This window comes from Saimiri boliviensis, chromosome 5 (assembly GCF_048565385.1).
Source record: "Saimiri boliviensis isolate mSaiBol1 chromosome 5, mSaiBol1.pri, whole genome shotgun sequence".
Taxonomy (NCBI): Eukaryota; Metazoa; Chordata; class Mammalia; order Primates; family Cebidae; genus Saimiri; species Saimiri boliviensis.
In genome coordinates, this window is record NC_133453.1 from 126638848 (window position 1) to 126661116 (window position 22269).

Consider the following 22269-nt stretch of genomic DNA (forward strand, 5'->3'; position numbering starts at 1 on the left):
CAGGAAGTAGAGGTGGCCGCTGTATTCGGCCCTAAAGTCTGTGGTAGCACGGACCGAAGGCTCAGCTCTGGAATCTGTGTAAACCATTGTCCCTGACAATCACATGGCCCCCTGGAGCATGCTCATCTGACCCCCAAAAAGGACAAAGGTGAAAGGGAGCTGATGAGATGGCCCCAGTGCAATTGCAAAATGACTCCTGCCCTCCTCAGGGCCAGCATCTGCCCGACTTCCTGGAAACTTGAAAAGTCGCTATTGGTGCTTCTCTCTATGGCAGAAACAGCAGTGAAGATGGTAAAAGAAAAAAAAAATAGAAGTCCATTCTCATACTCCACCTTTCTGTGGTGCTGGTCCTGAGAGCAGAAGGCCCTTGAAGGTCTCCTGATCCAACCTCAATCTAAGGCCTGGAGTCACAGAGGATGGGGGCTGGAGAGGAAGGCACGTGAGCCCGCTCTGCCTGCTGTGAATACCATTGCACGTGGGGAGCCATGGGGGTCACTGTTTTCTCTCTGACTCCTTCCTCTGCACCGTGTTCAGTATGACTCCAAGGACAGGGAAGAGTCCTCTCCACGACCCCACTGAGTGTGAAGCCACGGCATGCTCTGACTGTCAGTCTGCTCTCATCCACAGGTTTGCTGACAATGGCATCGGCCTGACCTTGGCCAGGTAAGGGCAACTGTCATTTTGCTTGGCCCTCTGCGGGATCTTGTCTCTGGACATCTCATCTCAAACGTTTTCTCTCTACAGCGGTGGAACGTTCCCGTATGACGAAGGCTCCAAGCAGGAGATAAAGAACAGCTTGTTTGTTGGCGAGAGCGGCAACGTGGGGACGGAGATGATGGACAACAGGATCTGGGGCCCTGGCGGCTTGGACCATAGCGGAAGGACCCTCCCTATAGGCCAGTAGGTTTGCAACCCTGCTAGCTCCTTGTTCTGCGTGGCTTAGCCTAAGTGGCTGTGCTGGAAGGGAAAAAGTTAGTGGGTAGTTTCTACCTGTTGACTATGAATTCTTCTGTCCTCTGCCAGCCAGAGGAATCACTGAGGTGACTGAGACTAACCATTAAGGGACGAAATCAGAAATGGGGAGACAGAAGTCAAAAAACTGTGTTGAATACGAGCAACAGGCTGATGTGGCCATCAAAATGCATAATGCGTTCCTGGGCTTTGTTACTGGGAAGTTGGTGTCTGGGATCAGGGACAGTTGAGTCCTTTTCTGTGACAGCAGACTCACTTGGAGTGTTTCATCCACTCCTGAAGATGGCACAGTGACAGAGTCAGGACAAAGCACACTTAAAGGAGAATAACCAGGAGGGTGACAAAAGCCAAAGCCATGTCACATGCAGATTGGGGTCTTCAACCAGGAGACAGGAACATCACTTTAGGGACCACATGAGGGATGTTGTTACATGTCCTCAGAGCTGCTGTGCACATCGGGGGTGAGACTCATTCTACATGGTCCTGTGGGTTAGGGTTGGTTTAGTGTAAGAAGGATGGATCTTTTTAACAGTCAGACATTCTCAACAACAGAAAAGTTGGACTGTCCTAACAAGTCCTGGGCTCTGCAGCTGGGGGAGTTTAAATGAAGGTCAGACGTTGAGCGGGCGGGTGGAGAGTGAGCGGGAGACTTGGAGGGTTGATGAGCAAACAGGGAAAATGGACTCAGTCAATTTCTTGGAAAGCCACAGGCTGGGTCAGTGGTGAGGAAATGTTCCTTCTGCTCGTGTTTCTGCTCAGATGTGAATTCAAGCCGGAGAGCAAGGCTCTGAGCCTGTGAGTAGCACGCTGGCCCCTGTGCTCCTGGTGATAAGATCAGCCCTTCTTATCTCCCTGAGCTTCCTACTCTTCCTCTAGGAAGATATAATTTCTATTAGAGTCAGGACGCTAAATACGCATAGACCTAAAACTCCCAACACAAGTGGACGTGGAAAAGACGTTGCAAAGGCAAAATCATGATTGCCTTCATGAGCTGGCGAGAAGCCCTTCCTTCTGTGTACCCTGAGTGATGGAGCAGTCCCTTTCAGCATTTGTATGCATGACCCTGAGTCTGCGTGTTCAGCGTTTCTTTGCCAAGGGTTACCAGCGTCCCAGAGCCCGAATGCTCTGATGACTTCCAGAGGTGACCCTGTTTATGGAAGCCTGTCGGACAGAGGCAGGTTCCTCAAATCGCATCTGCAGGTAGGAACCTAAGACCGAGCACTCCTAATCCTGACTGATCCATCTTGTATAGAGCTGGGTCAGGGCCTGAAGTGTAAAACCTAAATATAGAGCTGGTAAAAACGGTCTGCCCCTAAAATCTGTGAAATGAGGAAATGCATGGAGCCACCCCATGAGAATCAGGATTCAAGGCCATGATGGGAATCAGTTATCAACATAAAAATGTCGAAATTCAAGGAGGCTTTGGTGCCCACGAAGGCATGTCACCATGACCGCTGTGCCTAGGAACCATATTGGAATGGAAGGGAGCGCAGGGCTGAACATCAGGGACAGCTGGAGTGTGGCCTCTTATTCTACATGGAGATGAGCCTGTGGGCAGATACTGTTTCTGTGGGCAGATACTGTTTCTGCTCCTTTTTCCATTATTCCTTTTCTGATTTATATTTGCTGTGGAAGAGAACGGGCCTGACCCAGACGTAGAGACACCAGCACAAGCATACATGTTGGATTTAGAGAGGGAGCAAGCCTAGACTGGGGCCCGGCCCAAGAAGGGCCACCAGGAAGCCCAGCCGGCCCGGCAGACCCTCGCTTCCCGTGCCCTGCTCTGGAGTCTGAGGCAGTGGGAGAGTGTGTCTGAGCGACCTGCTCCGTGCTAGGCCAAGGCAAAATCTTCAAGTTTCCAGCTCTTGTCCAGTGTCTCCTGCCTCCATCTTCAAGCCTGCTGCCTCTTCCCACCTCTTTCTGGGTCTCAGGGCCTTCTTGGGGTTCTCTGTCAGTCCACAGCCTTGCTTTCCCGTGGGACCTCCCCTTCGCCCAGGGGGGCCGAAAATGTTGCCTTACAATTACTTTTAACACGTTAATCACCTTCCACCGGGCGCGGTGGCTCATGCCTGTAATCCCAGCACTTTGGGAGGCCGAGGCGGGTGGATCACGAGGTCAAGAGATCGAGACCATCCTGGTCAACATGGTGAAACCCCGTCTCTACTAAAAATACTAAAAATTAGCTGGGCATGGTGGTGCGTGCCTGTAATCCCAGCTACTCAGGAGGTTGAGGCAGGAAAATTGCTTGAACCCAGGAGGCGGAGGTTGCGGTGAGCCGAGATCGTGCCATTGCACTCCAGCCTGGGTAACAAGAGCGAAACTCCGTCTCAAAAAAAAAAAAAGAAAATCACCTTCCATTCTGGGTCCTTTCCCCCCATTTCCCAAAGCCAGCACACTGCCAGTGTGAAAGGCTTACTCACAGAGGAGAAACTCATGTGGATCTTAATCTGATTAAATTGTTATAGCAACTAAAACTAAGGCGACAATGACTAACAACTCTACCTTCCCAAGAAACACAATGTTGGCAGTGGTATTTACAGTATTTACCCAATGACTTTATGTAATTGAAAAATTGGGGGAAATGTTGAAACATAGGACCATTCTCCAAACCCCAAACCAGCAACTAGATGGATATTCATCCACCCATCCATCCACTCATCCATCCATCCATTCATCAGGCAGTCATCCGTTGACACTGACTGTGTTTATACATGCTTTAAATGAATGAATGAATTAATAATGAATTAATTAACAAAGCAATCATGATCTGGGTCAGGGGCAGTTGCTAGAGGTGGGGATGAGGAATGGCTTTCCCCGGGAAGTCTCTGCTACCATTCACCTCAAAATAACACGGCATTTAGACTGACACCTTACTTAACTCCATAGGAATTTTCCGATTAGAGGAATTCAGTTCTATGACGGCCCCATCAACATCCAAAACTGCACCTTCCGAAAGTTCGTGGCCCTGGAGGGCCGGCACACCAGCGCCCTGGCCTTCCGCCTGAACAATGCCTGGCAGAGCTGCCCCCATAACAACGTGACCGGCATTGCCTTTGAGGACGTTCCGGTGAGTGAGGTGCCAGGCCAGACTCCCGGCAAACCCAGACTTTGGATGGTGATTCACAAGTCTCCTGGGGCCCAGAGTTTGAGCCACTGCCACCACCACAGGGGTTGAAAAGCCTCCTCCAACGAGGCTGGGCCACGGCCCAGTTTGCTCTGTATCCAAACTGGAAAAGTACAAGCGTAGGTTGCCCCACAGGTCAGGTCTGGGTAAATGCCCGCTGCTCACTCCCTGCTGAAAACCCAGGCGGGCCTCAGGAGGAAGCCGAAGTGCCGATCGAGGTTCCTAGGCTGTTCCTCCACGGGTCTTGACTTTGACAAACCGAGTCTTGTGACCAGGCCACCTGTGTTGGCACGAAGAATCTAACAAGCCCCACAGTTTCCAAGGGAAGTCTTAAGTGATGGTGTTCTGTTTAATCTCTCCCCAAGAGCAGACTATAAACAAAGGCCTCCTTGCCCTAGACAGAGAGGGCAGAAGAAGGGCTGAGGGTTACGGGATCGGGACCAAGGGCTGCCCTGTGAGACCACGCGGGGCCAGGCCTCCTGTGCACTTCCTTCGGGTTATGGATCCCCAGACACTTCCCTCCTCCTCCTCCCCGCTCTTCCCTTTTGCCTGCTTGCCCAGTTCCTGGCAGGCTCAGGGAGAAGATGTGAAACTGAAATGACTTAATGCCTTTACTCAGGCGACTGAGGGCCCGAAAGAGGTCAGTCATGGCAACCTATGAGGGCTCATGCGACAAAACTGTCTTCCTGAAACATGCCACACACACATTTTCTCTTGCACACGGATGCCCCCCGTGTGTGTGTGTGTGTGCGCGCGCGTGCCCTTTCTCATACACACATCACCACCACCTCTCTCTCACACACACTCCCAGTCCTCAGTCCCCCTCCTCCATCCTAGCCGTCGGTGAAACCTGCTTTTCAGAGCAGTCTCCACGCTCGCCCACAGAAGCCAAACCCCCAGTGAGCAGAGGCCAAGAACATGCGCTAGGTCTGGGAGTTGAGGCACGGTGAACCTTTGACTTTTACTCCGGCTGCATCGGCGGGGTCAGCCATGCGGTTTCTCTCTGTGCCCGAGAGTATCTTTGCTTTGGCTGCCTTGTAATGTCAGTGGAAATCGGAAACCTCGCCCTGGCCCGATGACGGCTGCAGTTTCCTTTCACCTTCCAGCCCTGCCTAACTTTCCTGGGCTCTGTTTAGATTACTTCCAGAGTGTTCTTCGGAGAGCCTGGGCCCTGGTTCAACCAGCTGGACATGGATGGGGATAAGACATCTGTGTTCCATGACGTCGATGGCTCCGTGTCCGAGTACCCAGGCTCCTACCTCACGAAGGATGACAACTGGCTGGTCCGGCACCCAGACTGCATCAACGTCCCCGACTGGAGAGGAGCCATCTGCAGCGGTCGCTATGCACAGGTGGGGACACCTTTCTGGGGGCCCGTCACTCACTCATTCACTCATGCAGCAAGTTGTTCAGTGAGTGTCTGCTGTATGCCTGGCTCTGTTTCAGGCCAGAAAGATACAGAATCTCTTTTTCCTTTCTTTTTAACTTTTCCTCTCACTCAGTAGCATTTTTACAAAGTTCATGTCAAAACACTCGGTAAGCAAAATGCTTAGAGAAAAGAACTCCTCTGGGTCCAGTGCTTAGATTCAAGTCAGGCTCCAACACTTAGCATTGGACCTTGGGCAAATGACTCGGACTCGTGGAACCTCAGTTTCCTCATCCGTAAAACCGGGATAATAGTTGAACTTTCCTAGTGAGATTTTGGGGATGGCGTCCGAAAATACACGTAAAGTGTTTCACCAGCCCTATCCCAATAGAAATGTAATGCCAGTCACACATGTGTTCTTAAATTTTCTGGTAGCCATCTTAAAAAGTAAAAAGAGGCCGGGCGTGGTGGCTCACGCCTGTGATCCAAGCACTTTGGAGACCGAGGCAGGCAGATCACCTGAGGTCAGGAGTTCAAGACCAGACTGACCAACATGGTGAAACTCCATCTTTTAAAAAAAAAAAAAAGTTAAAAGAAACAATTTAATTGTAATAATACTTTAATTATATTCAGAATACTATCATCTTAACATGAATCAGTGTAGAAAATGAAACACTTCTTATTTTTTTTCTAAGTCTTCAAAATCTACTATATGTTTGATACTCAGCCCACTCAATTTTCAACAAAGGGAAGTGCAGTCCTACTGAAACAATAACGTTGTGCTTCATGCAAATGTTTTATTTTTAATTTAGTTTTGCATTTTTATTGCTATATCATAGTCTATTCTCTTGCAGCATGCGTGGTATTTTGATATATGTATATAACGTGTAATGATCAAATCAGAGTAATGGAATAGGAAAAGTATTTACATTGCTTTTGTTTTGAAATTTAAATGTATTCAAGTTTAAAATTCAGATCCTGAATCACACTGGCCACATGTCCAGTGCTCAGTGGCCACATGAGGGACAGGGCAGGTCTAGACAGTGCCTAGAAGGGGACAGAACTGAAAATATTAGTTAGCTATTGTTATATTATTGTTACTTCTAGTATTTTGATGAATGACTAATGAATAAATGGGTAAACGGAGAGAGGCCTGAGGAAATGAACCGTCAGGTTCATAGTGACCCAGGTCGTCTCGGGGAGTGACTGAAACACGAATGAATGAAGACACTGTCTTCATAGCTATCCTACAAGGCAGGCACCATTGTCACCACTGTGGACGTCAGGAATTGGGGTGCTGGGAAAGAGCTAAATGGTGGTTTGGGGTGGAGGAGTGATAGGAGAGGGAGATGGTGTCAGGCTGAAGGAAAGGGGCCATAGGGGTGACGGGGGCACAGGGTGCAGCTGGGGGAGTAGGTACCAGAGGAGGTGGCAGGGCTAGCATTTAGCGGGAAGGAGGACCAGAGGAAGACGGGGCAGAGGGCAGGAAGTTGAGGGTGTTCCCCTCTGCAGTAGAAGGTGATGTCATGTGCTGAGAATTAGGGGACTGGACTTGAGAAAAGTAACCTCCAGAGAGGGATACAGATCTGGAAGAGCTGCTGCAGAGAGTGGAAAATGTTGGCAAGAGGCTTGTGGAAGGAGCGCCTGGCAGTGTTGGAAGCGCAGTGGAGGCTGGAGATGGTGTATCTGCAGAGGCAGCTCTCTCCCAGGCTGTGGGGTTTTCTCAGCCCTGCTCAAGAGCCCTGGGAGAAGAAGGAGCTGTGTCATGAGGCAGGGTGAGGCTTCTGCGGCAGGTGTGGGCAGGGGAAAGGCCGAGGCACTAGTGGTAGATGTGATGGTCTGAAGATAGAAGTCAGAAGAGAGCTGATGGAGGGGAGTCATGCCCTGAATAAATGAAGGGTGACCAAACCCTCAAGCCTGGCATCCACACTTTCAGCATTACGCAGCCTCAGCTCAAGGTTTGGGTATCCCACGTGGAGCCGTGGTTTTCCTTCCCACACTTTCTTTCTGATATGTTGCTTATCTTCTGTGAAAACCCAAAACATTGTTAGAGCTTGCCACGTTATCATAACTGGCAGCTGGTTAATATTTTTCCTTCACTTTACATCTTACAAATGCTTCAATGGACCCGTTACCTCTGATACTCAGGGCAGTTTCCTCCAGTGGGCAGGGTTGAAGCTTCTCTTTTAATCTTATATGCGATAAAACTAGAGGGGAAGATAGCCACTTCCTTCCGAAAGCACGACATCACGGCACATTGGCGTGATTGTCGCTCTTGGCCGCAGTTAAGGGGATATTGTCTTATGAATTTAGGATGTGCCGTAAAACAGGATGCAGTGTTTTGTTTTTGTTTTTTTTAGACGGAGTTTCGCTCTTGTTACCCAGGCTAGAGTGCAGTGGCATAATCTCGGCTCACCTCAACCTCCACCTCCTGGGTTCAAGCAATTCTCCTGCCTCAGCCTCCCGAGTAGCTGGGATTACAGGCACGCGCCACCATGCCCAGCTAATTTTTTGTATTTTTGGTAGAGACGGGGTTTCACCTTGTTGACCAGAATGGTCTCGATCTCTTGACCTCGTGATCCACCCGCCTCGGCCTCCCAAAGTGCTGGGATCACAGGCGTGAGCCACCGCGCCCGGCCAGGATGCAGTGTTTTAAACCAATGCTGGGCTGAAGCATCCAGGCTTTCTAAGGTCCCTGGAACTCAGTGGCTGAGTCTTGCTTTCAATTTTCCCTCTGAAATGAGACACCATTTATTCATCCAGTGTGTCGTGACACCACAAGGACTGGCCTCAGGGGCCAGAGACTGAGGGGGGAATAGGAGGGAGAAGGTGGCCAACACCCCCAGGCACTCCCCGAGAAGCAGGCAGAGCAACTGCCAGTTACAGGCGAGCTGCATTTTAGGGCAGAATTATAAAAGTTCTCCTTGCCTCTCATTCCCTTCCTCTCCCATCCACATCTCTGTCCTTTGTCCGGAATTTGCCGTCTACTATGCAGACTCTCTCAAATTTCCACTGGAAAGTCCACAGAGCACTTTTATAAGATGCACAGAGAGCATTATGTAGATTACACAGGAGGGCTGGAGCTGCCCACACCAGCAGGAAAAGATGTCCCCTTATTTGGCCTTTCTTTCATTTCAAGCCTTCTAAAAAGGGTTCTGTAAAGAGAACGTGCCTTTGAAAGTACAGTCTGTAGTCAGATGTTAACCAGACACTCTTGGAATAACCCTTCGTAATTAATAGCTTCATTGTGTGTTTCCTTTTTGGGTTTTAAAAGATGTACATTCAAGTCTACAAGACCAGTAACCTGCGAATGAAGATCATCAAGAATGACTTCCCCAGCCACCCTCTCTACCTGGAAGGGGCGCTCACCAGGAGCACCCATTACCAGCAGTACCAGCCAGTCGTCACCCTGCAGAAGGGCTACACCATCCACTGGGACCAGACGGCCCCTGCCGAACTCGCCATCTGGCTCATCAACTTCAACAAGTGAGTGGGTGTCCCGCCAGGAGCAGGGAGAGCTGGGGGCAGCTGCTCTGGCTGGTTTCAAGGCTGATAACGAAGCTTTTTTTTTTTTTTTTTTTGCAAAGTCCTGGACTTGCCTCTCACAGAACCACAGGCTAGCCCGTGTGATCTCTGCACGAGTACCTAGAGGGGCTGACATCACCCGGGAGTTAAGAATTAAGAGGACACAGGCCAAGCCCCTGCGCCAGCGTGGGTGACCTTGGGCAGGGCATGTAACCTCTTGAGCCTGAGTTCCTTGATCTTTGAGTTGTGGATAGTGTTACCTTGTGGAAGTGCAATGAGGATCGAAGAGAGATACTGTCTGACGGGCACGCAGGACCTGGCGTTAGCAAGTGCTTGATGGGTGGCAAAAATATCTGGGTATTGCCGATACCATTCTACAGAGAGGGAAAGGAGGCTCTGACAGACAATGTGATGAGACAGAGGGCATCTGGATGGGGCTTCATGTACTTAGATTCAGTATTTTCTATGCATGTTATTTACTTGTCACAGTATTCCTGTGAGACAGACATTTGTCAGTTGTAGGAAATGAGATGGAAGAGATGAAATGGGCCCTATAAATCAAGCTGGACCCAGAAGGGGCTGAGCCTAGGTCCTTTGGATCCTGTGTTTTTTTTTGTTTTTTTTTTTTTTTTGAGACAGAGTTTCGCTCTTGTTACCCAGGCTGGAGTGCAATGGCGCGATCTCGGCTCACCACAACCTCCGCCTCCTGGGTTCAGGCAATTCTCCTGACTCAGCCTCCTGAGTAGCTGGGATTACAGGCACGCACCACCATGCCCAGCTGATTTTTTGTATTTTTAGTAGAGACGGGGTTTCACCACGTTGACCAGGATGGTCTCGATCTCTCGACCTCACAATCCACCCGCCTCGGCCTCCCAAAGTGCTGGGATTACAGGCATGAGCCACCGCGCCTGGCCAATCCTGTGCTCTTTAACTACAAAAAGAATGTCTTTTCCCCAAAATTCCACAGGGAGCACCCCGGGAGTTGGCCCTGGAGACACATGAGTGAAACATTCAGACTCTCTGCTCACGGGCAGCCACTGTCTCTCGTTCTCTCCTCGAACACTGCAACTTGGTCACCACAACAGCAAATGTTCTTTCAAATTTTCCCATAGAAAACGGAGGTGTCGGGCTGGGCGCGGTGGCTCACGCCTGTAATCCCAGCACTTTGGGAGGCCGAGACGGGTGGATCACGAGGTCGAGAGATCGAGACCATCCTGGTCAACATGGTGAAACCCCGTCTCTACTAAAAATACAAAAAATTAGCTGGGCATAGTGGCGCGTGCCTGTAATCCCAGCTACTCAGGAGGCTGAGACAGGAGAATTGCCTGAACCCAGGAGGCGGAGGTTGCGGTGAGCAGAGATTGTGCCATTGCACTCCAGCCTGGGTAACAAGAGCAAAACTCTGTCTCAAAAAAAAAAAAGAAAAAAAAAAGAAAGAAAATGGAGGTGTCATTTGGTGGAGGCTTTTTGGTCTCTTTCTCCAAGGCATGCCCCAAAGGCCCCGTGGCCTCCACACCCTTGTTTGTAACCTGACTCTACTTCCCATCCCAGGGGCGACTGGATTCGCGTGGGGCTCTGCTACCCGCGAGGCACCACCTTCTCCATCCTGTCGGACGTGCACAATCGCCTGCTGAAGCAAACGTCCAAGACGGGCATCTTCGTGAGGACCTTGCAGATGGACAAAGTGGAGCAGAGTTATCCCAGCAGGAGCCACTACTACTGGGACGAGGACTCAGGGTGAGTGGGTGGCCACGTGGCTGCAGGAACGTAGCTGGACCTCATCTCGTCCACCTGGCCTTTCCAGCAATCCTAAGAACCACCAGGTAGTTAATGCCAGTTAATGTAAGACACTTTTCCAGGCATAAGCCACCACATCTGGCCAGCATTTTCAAAGCTCTTAAGCTTTCAAAGTGAAAAAAAAAAAAAAAAAAAAAAAAACCACTCTATTAAATATACATGTGAATTGTAGGGGAATTTACATATCTCAGGAAAAAAAGTGAAGGCAGTAAATCTTAGAATCCAGAAAATATGGTGCATTATCTCAAATCCTCACAACCCACTTGGAGCAGAGGGTTAAGAGATTTGCAGCTGGGCGCGGTGGCTCACGCCTCAAATCCCAGCACTTTAGGAGGCCGGGGTGGGCAGATCTTGAGGTCAGGAGATCAAGACCATCCTGGCCAACATGGTGAAATCCCTACTGAATCCCTACTAAATCTCTACTAAAAGTACAAAAAAGCTGGGCGTAGTGGTGGGTACTTGTAGTCCCAGCTATAAGCTGGGACTTGTGGTGGGTGGATCACAAGGTCAAGAGATCGAAACCATCCTGGCCAACACGGTGAAACCCTGTCTCTACTAAAAAATATAAAAACTAGCCGGCCGTGGTGGCAGGTACCTATTGTCCCAGCTACTTGGGAGACTGAGGCAGGAGAATTGCTTGAACCTGGGAGGTGGAGGTTGCAGTGAGCCGAGATCATACTACTGCACTCCAGCGTGGTGCCTGGCGACAGAGGGAGACTCTGTCTCAAAAAAGAAAAAAAAAAAACTGTTAATTGATTGTAGCTGTGTTCTGGATAGCTAAGTTTGCTTAACACCATCTCAGTGAATTATAATGATTCTTACTAAATTATAATCAAGTACGTTATTTAAGGTGCACCACCATCAGGAGCTCTGCTCTGCCACACTACCTGGTCATAGCCAGGGTCTGAGCACTGGGCTGGCAGGTGCCCAGCCCCTGCCCCTTTCACGCCTCCCAGGGCCTTGCATTTCAGCCAGCTGGCATGCATCCAAGTTGCAGGTCAGGATTAGGGAAGGCAGCTGCTATCCAGCATGGGCTGGATGGTCGCTTAGGTTCCTCCCGGTTTAGATTGATACATAATGGCAACAAGGAAACCTGAATACTGCTAAGTTTTGTGCGGAAGCCTCAGGACCAATCCCATGTCTGTGCCTTGGTCCCAGGAGTGGTTTGGATCATGTTGGGAGCCTCCCAGGGAGATGTGACCATGGGTGGCAGTGAACTGCCTTCCTCCTAAGCTGCTCAAAGCGGGGTGCTCACCTGCCTCCCCAGCATCCCCACCGTGCAGGGCATGGAACGCCCATGGCACTGCCCTGCTCTCAGCCCTGAGCAGGCAGCCTCTAACTCAGTCAGTTTCTACTTTATTCTGAGATCACTTGATGTGGATGGCTTGAAACATAAAGCCACTCAAGGAAGCTCAGAATAAGTGGAGGTGCTACAGAGAGAAAACCAAGGGGCCCTGAAGACATAAAAACCTACCTGGGCCTCAAGGGCTCGGGTAGTAGAAACAGCAAAGCCAGCAGGGAGGCGGCCTGCCCACCCCCGCGTCTCTCCGGCTCCCACCTTCACACACATGGGCACACATGCTTGGCCTCTTGTTTCAGCTACTTGCTGCTAACTGCCTTCCTCTCTCGATTCCTCAGCAGGCAAAACAAGCTTGTCAGCCCTAACTCCATGTGGTCTTTTAGTTCGAGCACCAATCAGTACCAGACAAGACCTGCTGGGTCCCATAAGAGCGAGGATCTTGCTTACTGGGTAGACAATCCACGGCCCTGCTGCGGGCCCAGTGTGTGCCCCTGGTCTGAGCAGCTGTGTGGCACAGGTTTGGGGGTGACGGCATTGTGGTGCAATCCCAGCTCTCTAGTCTGACTGGGCTCAGTGCAGCCTTGGTTACCAGAGCTGGATGGGTGCGAGACACCCCGTATCATTTCTTCCCACGTTTCAGATGCGGGATTCAGCCTGAAAGAGCGATAATGAATCCCAAGTGGGTACTGTGTTTTCCTTATAATCTGACTTCCTGTAACACTGGGTCAGCTTCCTTTACAATGACTATTTTTAATAAATTATAAAATAATGTTTGGAATAAATGGAGAAAAGTAGAGTAAGGAAGACGGAGCATTTCCTCACCAGGCGCAATGCGGGCATGGAAAAGCCCAGCTCCCTTGTGTCCCAGCTGTGTGGTCCTGGGCAAGTCACTTTGCCTCTCTGAGCCACCCTTTTCCCATCTAAGAATTCAGGATGACAATAGTACCTACTGGACAGGATTGTTTGAGGATTAAATATGTCGATTTACCACGTGTGCACAGCATGGCACATAAAATGTGCTCAGAATAGAACCGTCGTTCTCATCGGCTTGTTCTTCACTGCATGTGTGCCTTATTTCTCCAGCTACATACAACCCTGTGGTTGGTAGACATGGTCCCATTCTGTAAGGCCTCTGGGTCTCCCTGCTATGCCCAGCTTATAGTAAATGTCTCAGTGGATGGGAGGAGAAGGGGGCGGTTCTGAGTGCCCACGCAAACATCCAGCAATGCTCCCTGTGTGCAGGCTGCTGTTCCTGAAGCTGAAAGCTCAGAACGAGAGAGAGAAGTTTGCTTTCTGCTCCATGAAAGGCTGTGAGAGGATAAAGATTAAAGCTCTGATCCCAAAGAACGCAGGCATCAGTGACTGCACAGCCACAGCCTACCCCAGGTTCGCTGAGAGGGCTGTCGTGGATGTGCCGATGCCCAAGAAGCTCTTTGGTTCTCAGCTGGTGAGTGACTGACAGCAAGCCTGGACCCCTTTGGCCCCCAATCTGGCCCAGACCCAATTAGGTCCGTCACTCAGCTCCGCAAACCATCTCCTGTGGCTGGGGAGGCGGGAAGAGGAGGGGAAGGACCACCCAAACCTGACAATTGCACTGGGGTTGATGTTTTCCAGAAAACAAAGGACCACTTCTTGGAGGTGAAGATGGAGAGTTTGAAGCAGCACTTCTTCCACCTTTGGAATGACTTCGCTTACATCGAGGTAAGCGCCTCTGGCCCCTGGAGGATCCGGGTTTGCTCACTGAGAGGTGACACTGTGTCCAGGGGCTGCTGTATCAAATTACTACAACCTGGGTGGCTTGTGTTAAACAAGAGAAAGTTATTCTCCCAGTTCAGGAGGCCAGAAGTCCAAGAGCAAGGTGCTGGCAGGGCTGGTTTCCTGCGGGGGCTCAGGGGAGAATCTGTTCCCTGCCTCTTCTCGCTCCTGGTGGCTGCCAGCACTCCTGTGCGTTCCTCGGTTTGCAGACATGTAAATCTCTGTCTTTATGTGGCCTCTTCTCCTGACTGTCTGAGTCTCACCTCTCCCCTTCCTTTCTTTTGCAAGGGCACCTGTCTTTGGATTTAGGGCTCACCCTAAAAATCCAAATAGTTTCATCAAATAGTCTTTAACTTAATTCCGTCTGCAAAGATTCTGTTTCCAGACAAGTTCACTTTCACAGGTTCAGGGTGGACATATCCTTTGAAAGGCCATTATTTCACCCACTACTGAGGGCTACAGGGGGTGAAGTGACAATGGGGTTTGTGCTTCGAACAGCAGCACAGGCGGCTTCTGCCTTCAGGGTCTGCTTGGGAACCCCCAGGTGGGAGAACCTTGAGGCTTCGGCACCCCACCTCATACCTGGGTTGTTCTGGCTCGGCAGGTGGATGGGAAGAAGTACCCCAGCTCGGAGGATGGCATCCAGGTGGTGGTGATTGACGGGCACCAAGGGCGTGTGGTGAGCCACATGAGCTTCAGGAACGCCATTCTGCAGGGCATACCATGGCAGCTTTTCAACTACATGGCGGCCATCCCTGACAAGTGAGTCTGTGCCTCTGTTTCTGGAACCGGCTGACCCCTGGGCAAGGGCCCCCTCCCTCTCACAAAGGCCCTCATCACAGATCAGTCTGGAAAAGCTCAGGCAGTCTCTACAACCTGCCCACAAATCATGGGTGCTGGCCGAGAGCTTCCTCGCCTATGGACTCTGGGGCTGGAGCCGGGCTGCTGGGAATGTAGGTCAGGCGGAGGCTGATGGGACAGCCCCGCTGCACATGGGAAAGCTGCCCTGTTCCTCTCCACTACGCTCCCGGCGTGATCTCATCCCCTCCCACACCTTCAACACGATCCAAGTGCTGGTGGCTACTATCTGCAGCCCGGATCTCTTTCCCGAGCGCCATTCCCACCCAAATGCTACTCGGAGACCACCACCTGGACGTCTTGTAAGGAACTGCGTTCTCAGCCTTTTAAAATGTTCAGCCTCCCAAACCAGCCGCTCATCCTGCTCCTTCAGTTTTGATTAAATCGTCCCCACCCACCCTGATAGTTAGACAAGAATCTGGGCATTCCGTTAGACTCTTCTCTTTCCTCCGCACGCTGTCAATTACACCGGCATTACGGCTCACTGCTGGCTCCCTGCACAGCCTCCTCTCTCCTGCTGCTCGGCACAGGCCTTTGCGGGTCATCACCAGCACTGTTAGCACAGTCTCCTAACGGGCCTCCCTCTTCCAGTTGCCCCGACTCCCACCCATCTTCCATATTACCTGCTGGTTTGAACTTCTTAAATGCAGGGAAAACCTGTGTCCCCTCTCCTTAGCGACAATCTTTGGTAATTCCCCACCACCTTGGTTGGCTGAGCTCCAACAAAGGACTATTAGCTTTCATTCTGAAATGAAACAATGCAGAAATACCCTCCTGAGAACAGATCCTGAATCTAGAGTGGCGGATGTGTTTCTGATGAGCCCTCTCTCCCTAAGGGACCTTACCCCACCAACCCTTTGGGCCTCCCTCTCCAGCCTTCCTCCAGGGCCTGAGGCAGCCCCAGCTCCCTTCCCAACAATCATTATTGCACACAAGCCCTTTGTACCTTAAGATCTTTCCTAGCCGGGCACGGTGGCTCACGCCTGTAATCCCAGCACTTTGGGAGGCCGAGGTGGGTGGATCACGAGGTCAAGAGATCGAGACCATCGTGGTCAACATGGTGAAACCCTGTCTCTACTAAAAATACAAAAACATTAGCCGGGCATGGTGGCACGTGCCTGTAATCCCAGCTACTCAGGAGGCTGAGGCAGGAGAATTGCTTGAACCCAGGAGGTGGAGGTTGCGGTGAGCCAAGATCACGCCATTGCACTCCAGCCTGAGTAACAAGAGTGAAACTCCATCTCAAAAAAAAAAAAAAAAAAAAAAAATCTTTCCTGCCGCTCCCAGTGGGACACACATGGGGGTAACAACGGGTTCCAGATTCCTGCACAGTTTTTCCATGTCTGGACTGTGGTCTGTGGTTACAGAGTTCCTTTAAGATACGAACTGGATGCCCCACTGAGCTTCTGCCCCGTTCCTAGTCCCAGGGGAGGTGCCCACGTCCTCCTGTCTGGCCCAGCGTGCTAAGTCTGCCACTGTGACGGCTGTTTTCCCAGCACTTTGGACTGAATACATCCCATGAGAGGAAGTAGACACTCCTTATTTCCAAGGCAAACTTTTGCAATTTGGGACCTTCAGGCTGGGCACGCGCATTTCTCCAAACCTCTGCCTCTTTCAAGCACATTTCCCTTTGGTAGGGATACTTGGTAACCATTTGCTTCAATCTCCCCATTTGCAAAATCGAGGCAGTAACCTTGTCTTGCCTGACCAGAGAGAGAGGTGACGTGAACATGAGAGGTCAACCTGAGCTCTTGGTACAACCCGAGTATCACGGTAACAACGTAGTGTTCTCCCCAGAAAGACTTCCAACCTGGCCATGCTCTTCCTGCAGCTCAGAGGAGACTGGCTCTGGACTACGCGAAGCCTGTGTCCATCAAAAGAAGACAGCAAAAGAAAGATGGGTTCCAAGAGAGATCCTCTAGCCTGGGGCTTCTTGAGCTTTAACATATACACAATCACCTGGAGATCTTGTAAAAAAGGCAGATTCTGATTCAGAAAGTATGCAATGGAGGAATTCTGTGGTTCTAATGAAATCCCAGGTGATGCCAAATGCAGCTGGTTTCTAGAACCTTCAGGGTTTCTAGAACCTTCAGGCTCTCCTGGATGGCTTTATGATATGACAGATACTCCCCTCCTCCTTCCCTCACCTCTTTTCTTTCTCATCCCTTTTTCCTGCCTTCCTCCATCACCACTTCAATCTGGTCCCACCTAACCGGGGTTGACAGCATTCAAGGGAAGAAATGCATACTGAAGTCCCACGTGCTGAGCCCTGGCTTATATCCTCTCCTCTGGAGAGAGACATGTAAACGCGGCGAGCAGACTCCAGGCTTGGAGAAGGCCATGGGCACCAACTGTGGCCAGATGCGTGGGAGGGAGCTCAGGATGTCTGTCATCACACGGAAAGAGCCGGTCAGCTCGGCGCACAGGAGAGGCTGCCCTTTCCTGAATTCCTGGCCAGGCATCTGGGCACCGCCAACTCCAGTCCCACCATGCACAACCCAGCTTCCCTCCCCATGCTCACGTGCTCCAACTTGCAGTCTCTCTCCGGTCTAATCGGTTTCTTCTCATACAGTTCCATAGTGCTCATGGTGTCAAAGGGAAGATACGTCTCCAGAGGCCCGTGGACCAGAGTGCTGGAAAAGCTTGGGGCAGAAAGGGGTCTCAAGTTGAAAGGTAAGGGTTTGAACTGGGGTTTCAATTGACCCCAAAACCAGAGAAGGCAAATGCCTGGCATGGAGGTTGCTTTCATCTTTTGCTGAGTTGAGAACACGCTTTGTACTAATGGGGTACAACCTCACACATCCCCTACACATGCCAGACACTGAAAGAAGATTGCTAGAATTGTTCACTCATTTGCTTGGAAGGTGGCCCTTTATCCATCAAAAGTATCGTAAGAAAAGTGACTTAGTCCAGCCATCCTACCCAGTTCCTGCTCTTCAGACTGGCCGGGCTCCTGCATCTTCCTCAGCATCCCAGCTGATGCCTAGCATGTGGACGGTCCTTGGCAGCTTGCAAAACGCTCACGTGTTCCTCTGAGATAGGCAGATGAAAAGAAAATTAGAACCCAGAGAACCTGCATGGCTTGTCCAAGGCCAGGCAGCTCTCCGGTGGTGAAGCCTAGCACAGGCTTGCTGGCTGGACTGGAAGAAGCCATCCAGGAGGGACATGTCAGCATGGCACCCATTATCATCACACAAACTAGGTTCAGGGAGAGTCCTCAGGGAGGCTGTGTGGGAGGCACAGCAGCTCCACGGGCAATGACGACCATGACCATGACGGCTGCTATTTAATGGTTAGCCTTGCACCTTTGCAGAACATAAGTATCTCACTTACTTATTAATTAGTAATACTTATTAATAACCCGTGCAGCAGGTACTATTACCATTTAAGATGAGGACACCGAGAATTTCACAGCCAAGCCACTTGTTTAAGGTGAGGGTTTGGATCCTAACCTTCTTCACCCAAAGCTGGGCTTTTTAGTTAGATACCGTCCTCACTATGGAAAATATCCAAATCTGAAGCCCATCTATGGGGTGACGAGAAAAACCAGAAGCAATGCAAACCCCTCAAACCAGCCCAAGGAGAACATAAGGAAAAAGAGACGCATCCTTTCCAGCCAAGTCTTGGAATCATTTTGGAGCCTCTGTCTTTTAAATTAAGACCCTGGTTGCCAAAAGCCGATGCATGTAAAGGGACCCAAGTTGGAATGGCACTTTCCCGGTGGTGATAAATGCACGTTGCCTGCCAGGATGGACTGAGTGTGGATGTGGATTCCCATGCCCCTTGGATGGTCAAGCTCTGAGCTGCAAGATGGACCCCAGTAGCCATGCTGTGTGGGGTTCAGGGGCTTCGAGTTGGCTCCACACTCTTGGTCAAATTCCTTCTCCTCTCAGAACTCCTTCAAAGCCACAGAGTGATAGAGAGTAGAAGGAGATCTTGTAGATCAATGCCATCATTTGATGGATGGGAACACTGGGCTTCAGGGAAGGGCAGGGCCTTGCTGGTGATCCTGGGGGCAGCTCAAAGGTAGGCAGGTTCCTCGGAAGTCACCTCCCTCACACTTCGCCCCATTTCCTGCTGTGCATGGCTCCCCTGTCTATAGCAAAGCCATCACCCTGTCTAGTGGCCATGAGGCTCAGGTGAGCCCCCACACGCCCCATACAAACACATGTCAGGTACCAGCAGAAGCGGAACACAGAGCTCTTCCCAAAGGGCCGCGGTGCAGTGTGGCTGAGGGGTACAGTACCTGGTGCAGGCAGGGGCCGGTGATGGGAGCCCTGGAACAGGGTGGGGTAGCCGTCCTTTCACGGGGCGTTTGCTCAGGAAGCTCTTCATTGCTTTTCAGAGCAAATGGCATTCGTTGGCTTCAAAGGCAGCTTCCGGCCCATCTGGGTGACTCTGGACACTGAGGATCACAAGGCCAAAATCTTCCAAGTTGTGCCCATCCCTGTGGTGAAGAAGAAGAAGCTGTGAGGACAGCTGCCGCCCCGTGCCACCTCATGGTGGACTGTGTTGGTGACTCTTGGCAGCAGACCACTGGGGGATGGCTGGGTCCCCCAGCCCCTCCCAGCAGCTGCCTGGGAAGACCATGTGTCGGCCCTGATGGGCCGAGGGAAGGATATTAGAGACCCTGGTGCTGCCACCTGCCCCCACTCGAGTGTCTACCTGCAGCCCCTGGGGCGGTGCTGGAAACCTCCACTTTCCTGGAGCCTCGTGGGTACTTCTCTATCTGTGCCTCTTCAGCGGGGTGTGGGGACCATATCAGGAGACCTGGGTTTTGCGGACAGCAAAGATACACCTGGCCAGGAGCCCCAACCCAGCTGGGAGGTAGCCTGGAGGGCTGGTCAGTTACAGATCCCCACGGTCTGCAGCAGACAAGTGAGGGCGGTGAATGTAGGTTCCTTGGCCTTGAGGACATCTTCACTCCTGTAAGCAAAAGCCAGCCCCACAGGATTAGGAGCTGGGCCGGAAGTGGCTACCCTCAGGGAAAAGGCAAGCCCTGCCTCCGGCCGTGTCCACCTTTCAGGAGACCGGGGCAGGTCAGGATTTGAACTAGATGACCCCCAAAGGCCCTTGGAGCTGTGAGAGTCCTGAAATCTGCAGCATTTCACATGGTACCTGAAACCCAACAGTAGAGGAAAACATTCTTTTCCTCTGCTAGCCATGAGGCTGGGTGCCCCAGGGCACACAGGATGGAGAGGTGAGAATGAATGCCTAGACGGAGGGGCCTGCGGTCCAGTGGGGTGGGCGGTCAGGCCCATGCGCACTGCAACGCCAGGCAGAGAAATCACACGGAGGTAAAACGGAGACCAGTGTCATCTCAGAGGGGAGGGTCAGGAAGGCTTCTGGCTGGCAGGAGTGAAGGCTGGGGGCATTTTGGTGGGGGGAGAGGTAGCCTCTGGGGTGGGTCAGGGAGGGATTGGGCCCTCCCTGCTGCCACCTGCTGAAGCTGGTGACTGCGGCGTCGCCCCTTGCCCACTCCTCGTCGGCCCACTCATGATGGAGAAGTGTGGTCAGAGGGAGCAGTGGGCTTCGCCGCTTATGCCCAGAGCAGGGAGGAACCCGTTCCCCGGGCAGCCCTGCCTCCGACCCCGAGAGAGTGGAGTGAAGGTCAAGGAAGTGAGCGCCTGTCTTGGGGCCTCATTTACTCTTCATCCAGGGGACTGAGCAGTGGGGACTCCAGGAGACCCTAGATGTGCTTACACTCCCTCGGCCTGGGATTTCAGAGCTGGAAATACCGAAAATACCTAGTCCAAAGCCTTCATTTTAACAGATGGGGAAAATGAACCCCCGAGATGGGAAAGAACCACACGGCCAGGGGAGGGCCCGGGGAGCCCCACCCCAGCCCTTGCTGCCACACCACACTGCCTCAACAGCCAGCCCAGAGTGCCCAGGGGCTCCCGAAGCGGCTTCCAGAAATGGGGACAAGTCCCCTCGAAGGAAACAAAATGATTAGCGTGACAACGAGCCGCCGTCTCCCTCCTGCTCCCCGCACACAAACCCACCCTCCCCCTGGTGTTGGCGGTCCCTGTGGCCTTCACTCTGTCCACTACCTGTCAGCCCCACCGGGGGACAGCCGCTGCCAGCTCCCCATCGGTGCTAGCGTCTCTACAGGTGCGGCCCAGCAGATGGGGCAGGGCCAGCCATGTTTCTGGTGAGCCAATTCGGCTGACCTCGGGTGTGTGAACAGCTGTCGGGTCCACCCCAGTCCCACTGAGCTGCTGCTAACTGCCCTTCTGTCTCCCTAGCCCACCTTAGAGAGGTCCCAAAGAGCCCGTGGAAGAGGGAGGACTCATCTGTGGTTTATACTCACAGAAGGCGATGGGGTCTCCCTGGGTTTTGTGATGATGAACTACGTTTATCCCCTTTCCTGCCCCAACCACAAACTCTTTCCTTCAAAGAGGGCCTGCCTGGCTCCCTCCAGCCAATTGCACCCATGAGACTCGGTCCAAGAGTCCCTTCCCCAGTGGGGAGCCAACTGCCAGGGTTTTTTCCCACCAAACATCTTTCAGCTGCTGGGAGGTGAGCGTTAGACTCTGCTTTTAAAGCTATGGCCGCTTCATAGGCCAGAATCACAGGAAGGACCTTTTCCAGGGAGATTGGCGGTGACAGAGAGGAGAGTTCCAGTGACCTCATGTCCTCGTTGTCCACGGTTTTGTTGAGTTTTCACGCTTTTCATGCAAGGGTCTCACACTGTGAACCACTTAGGATGTGATCACTTTCAGGTGGCCAGGAATGCTGAATGTCTTTGGCTCAGTTCATTTTTTAAAAAAGATATCTATTTGAAAGTTCTCAGAGTTGTACATATGTTTCACAGTATGGGATCTGTACATAAAGCTTTTTGCTAAACCATTCACCAAGAGCCAATATCTAGGCATTTTCTTGGTAGCAATTTTCTTATTGCTTTAGAAAACTATTCTTGGTGTTTGTTTGTAAGATGTAAGTGAGTTAGGTCTTTAAGGAAAGCAATGCTCCTCTGAAATGCGTGTCTTTTACCTGCTGCCGAAATAGCTGGTCCTTTTTCGGGAGTTAGATGTATAGAGTGTTTGTATGTAAACATTTCTTGTAGGCATCACTATGAACAAAGATATATTTTCTATTTATTTATTATATGTGCACTTCAAGAAGTCACTGTCAGAGAAATAAAGAACTGTCTTAATTGTCATGTTTGGAATGTCCTTTGCATTGCTTGGAAGGGGTTCGCCTAGAGCCAAGGACATTGGCTCTGGTTTGGAAAATTTTGCTGTATCATAGTCAACATGCAAAGGATGTCATCATCTTGTCTTTCATTATCTATTAAAGCGGGGCTTCATTTTATCTAAGGATAATAAGTTATCTAAGGATAACCTAAGATAACCAGTTACCTGGGGATAAGAAGACTGATAAAATCACCCCATGAGTCTGCCTTACATCCATGGTCTTATTCCCAAGGACTAGTCATATGTCAAGAGCCTACTTTGCCCCACCTCAAGAGGGTGCCCATAACGGCGGGGGACGGGGGGGGGATGGTTCAAACAAAGAGATGTCATTCATATGGCTGGCCCTGTCCAGAACACGCTACATCCTCCACAT

At 51.3% G+C, this 22269-nt stretch overlaps 1 protein-coding gene across 3 annotated transcripts in view; it reads left to right on the top strand.

Annotated features, from left to right (window-relative positions):
• The window catches only part of CEMIP (cell migration inducing hyaluronidase 1), a 173703-nt gene extending 151841 nt beyond the window's left edge, over positions 1 to 21862 (top strand). For all 3 annotated transcript variants that reach the window (XM_074399935.1, XM_074399936.1, XM_003921681.4), the window contains 11 exons: positions 628 to 663; positions 745 to 900; positions 3859 to 4039; positions 5233 to 5448; positions 8737 to 8948; positions 10539 to 10724; positions 13327 to 13531; positions 13699 to 13785; positions 14444 to 14601; positions 17270 to 17370; positions 19043 to 21862. In XM_074399935.1, coding sequence (XP_074256036.1) covers positions 628 to 663; positions 745 to 900; positions 3859 to 4039; positions 5233 to 5448; positions 8737 to 8948; positions 10539 to 10724; positions 13327 to 13531; positions 13699 to 13785; positions 14444 to 14601; positions 17270 to 17370; positions 19043 to 19170 — 1666 coding nt within the window. In that variant the 3' untranslated portion in view covers positions 19171 to 21862. The remainder of the gene's footprint in view (positions 1 to 627; positions 664 to 744; positions 901 to 3858; positions 4040 to 5232; positions 5449 to 8736; positions 8949 to 10538; positions 10725 to 13326; positions 13532 to 13698; positions 13786 to 14443; positions 14602 to 17269; positions 17371 to 19042) is intronic.
• Positions 21863 to 22269: the final 407 nt, after the last annotated feature.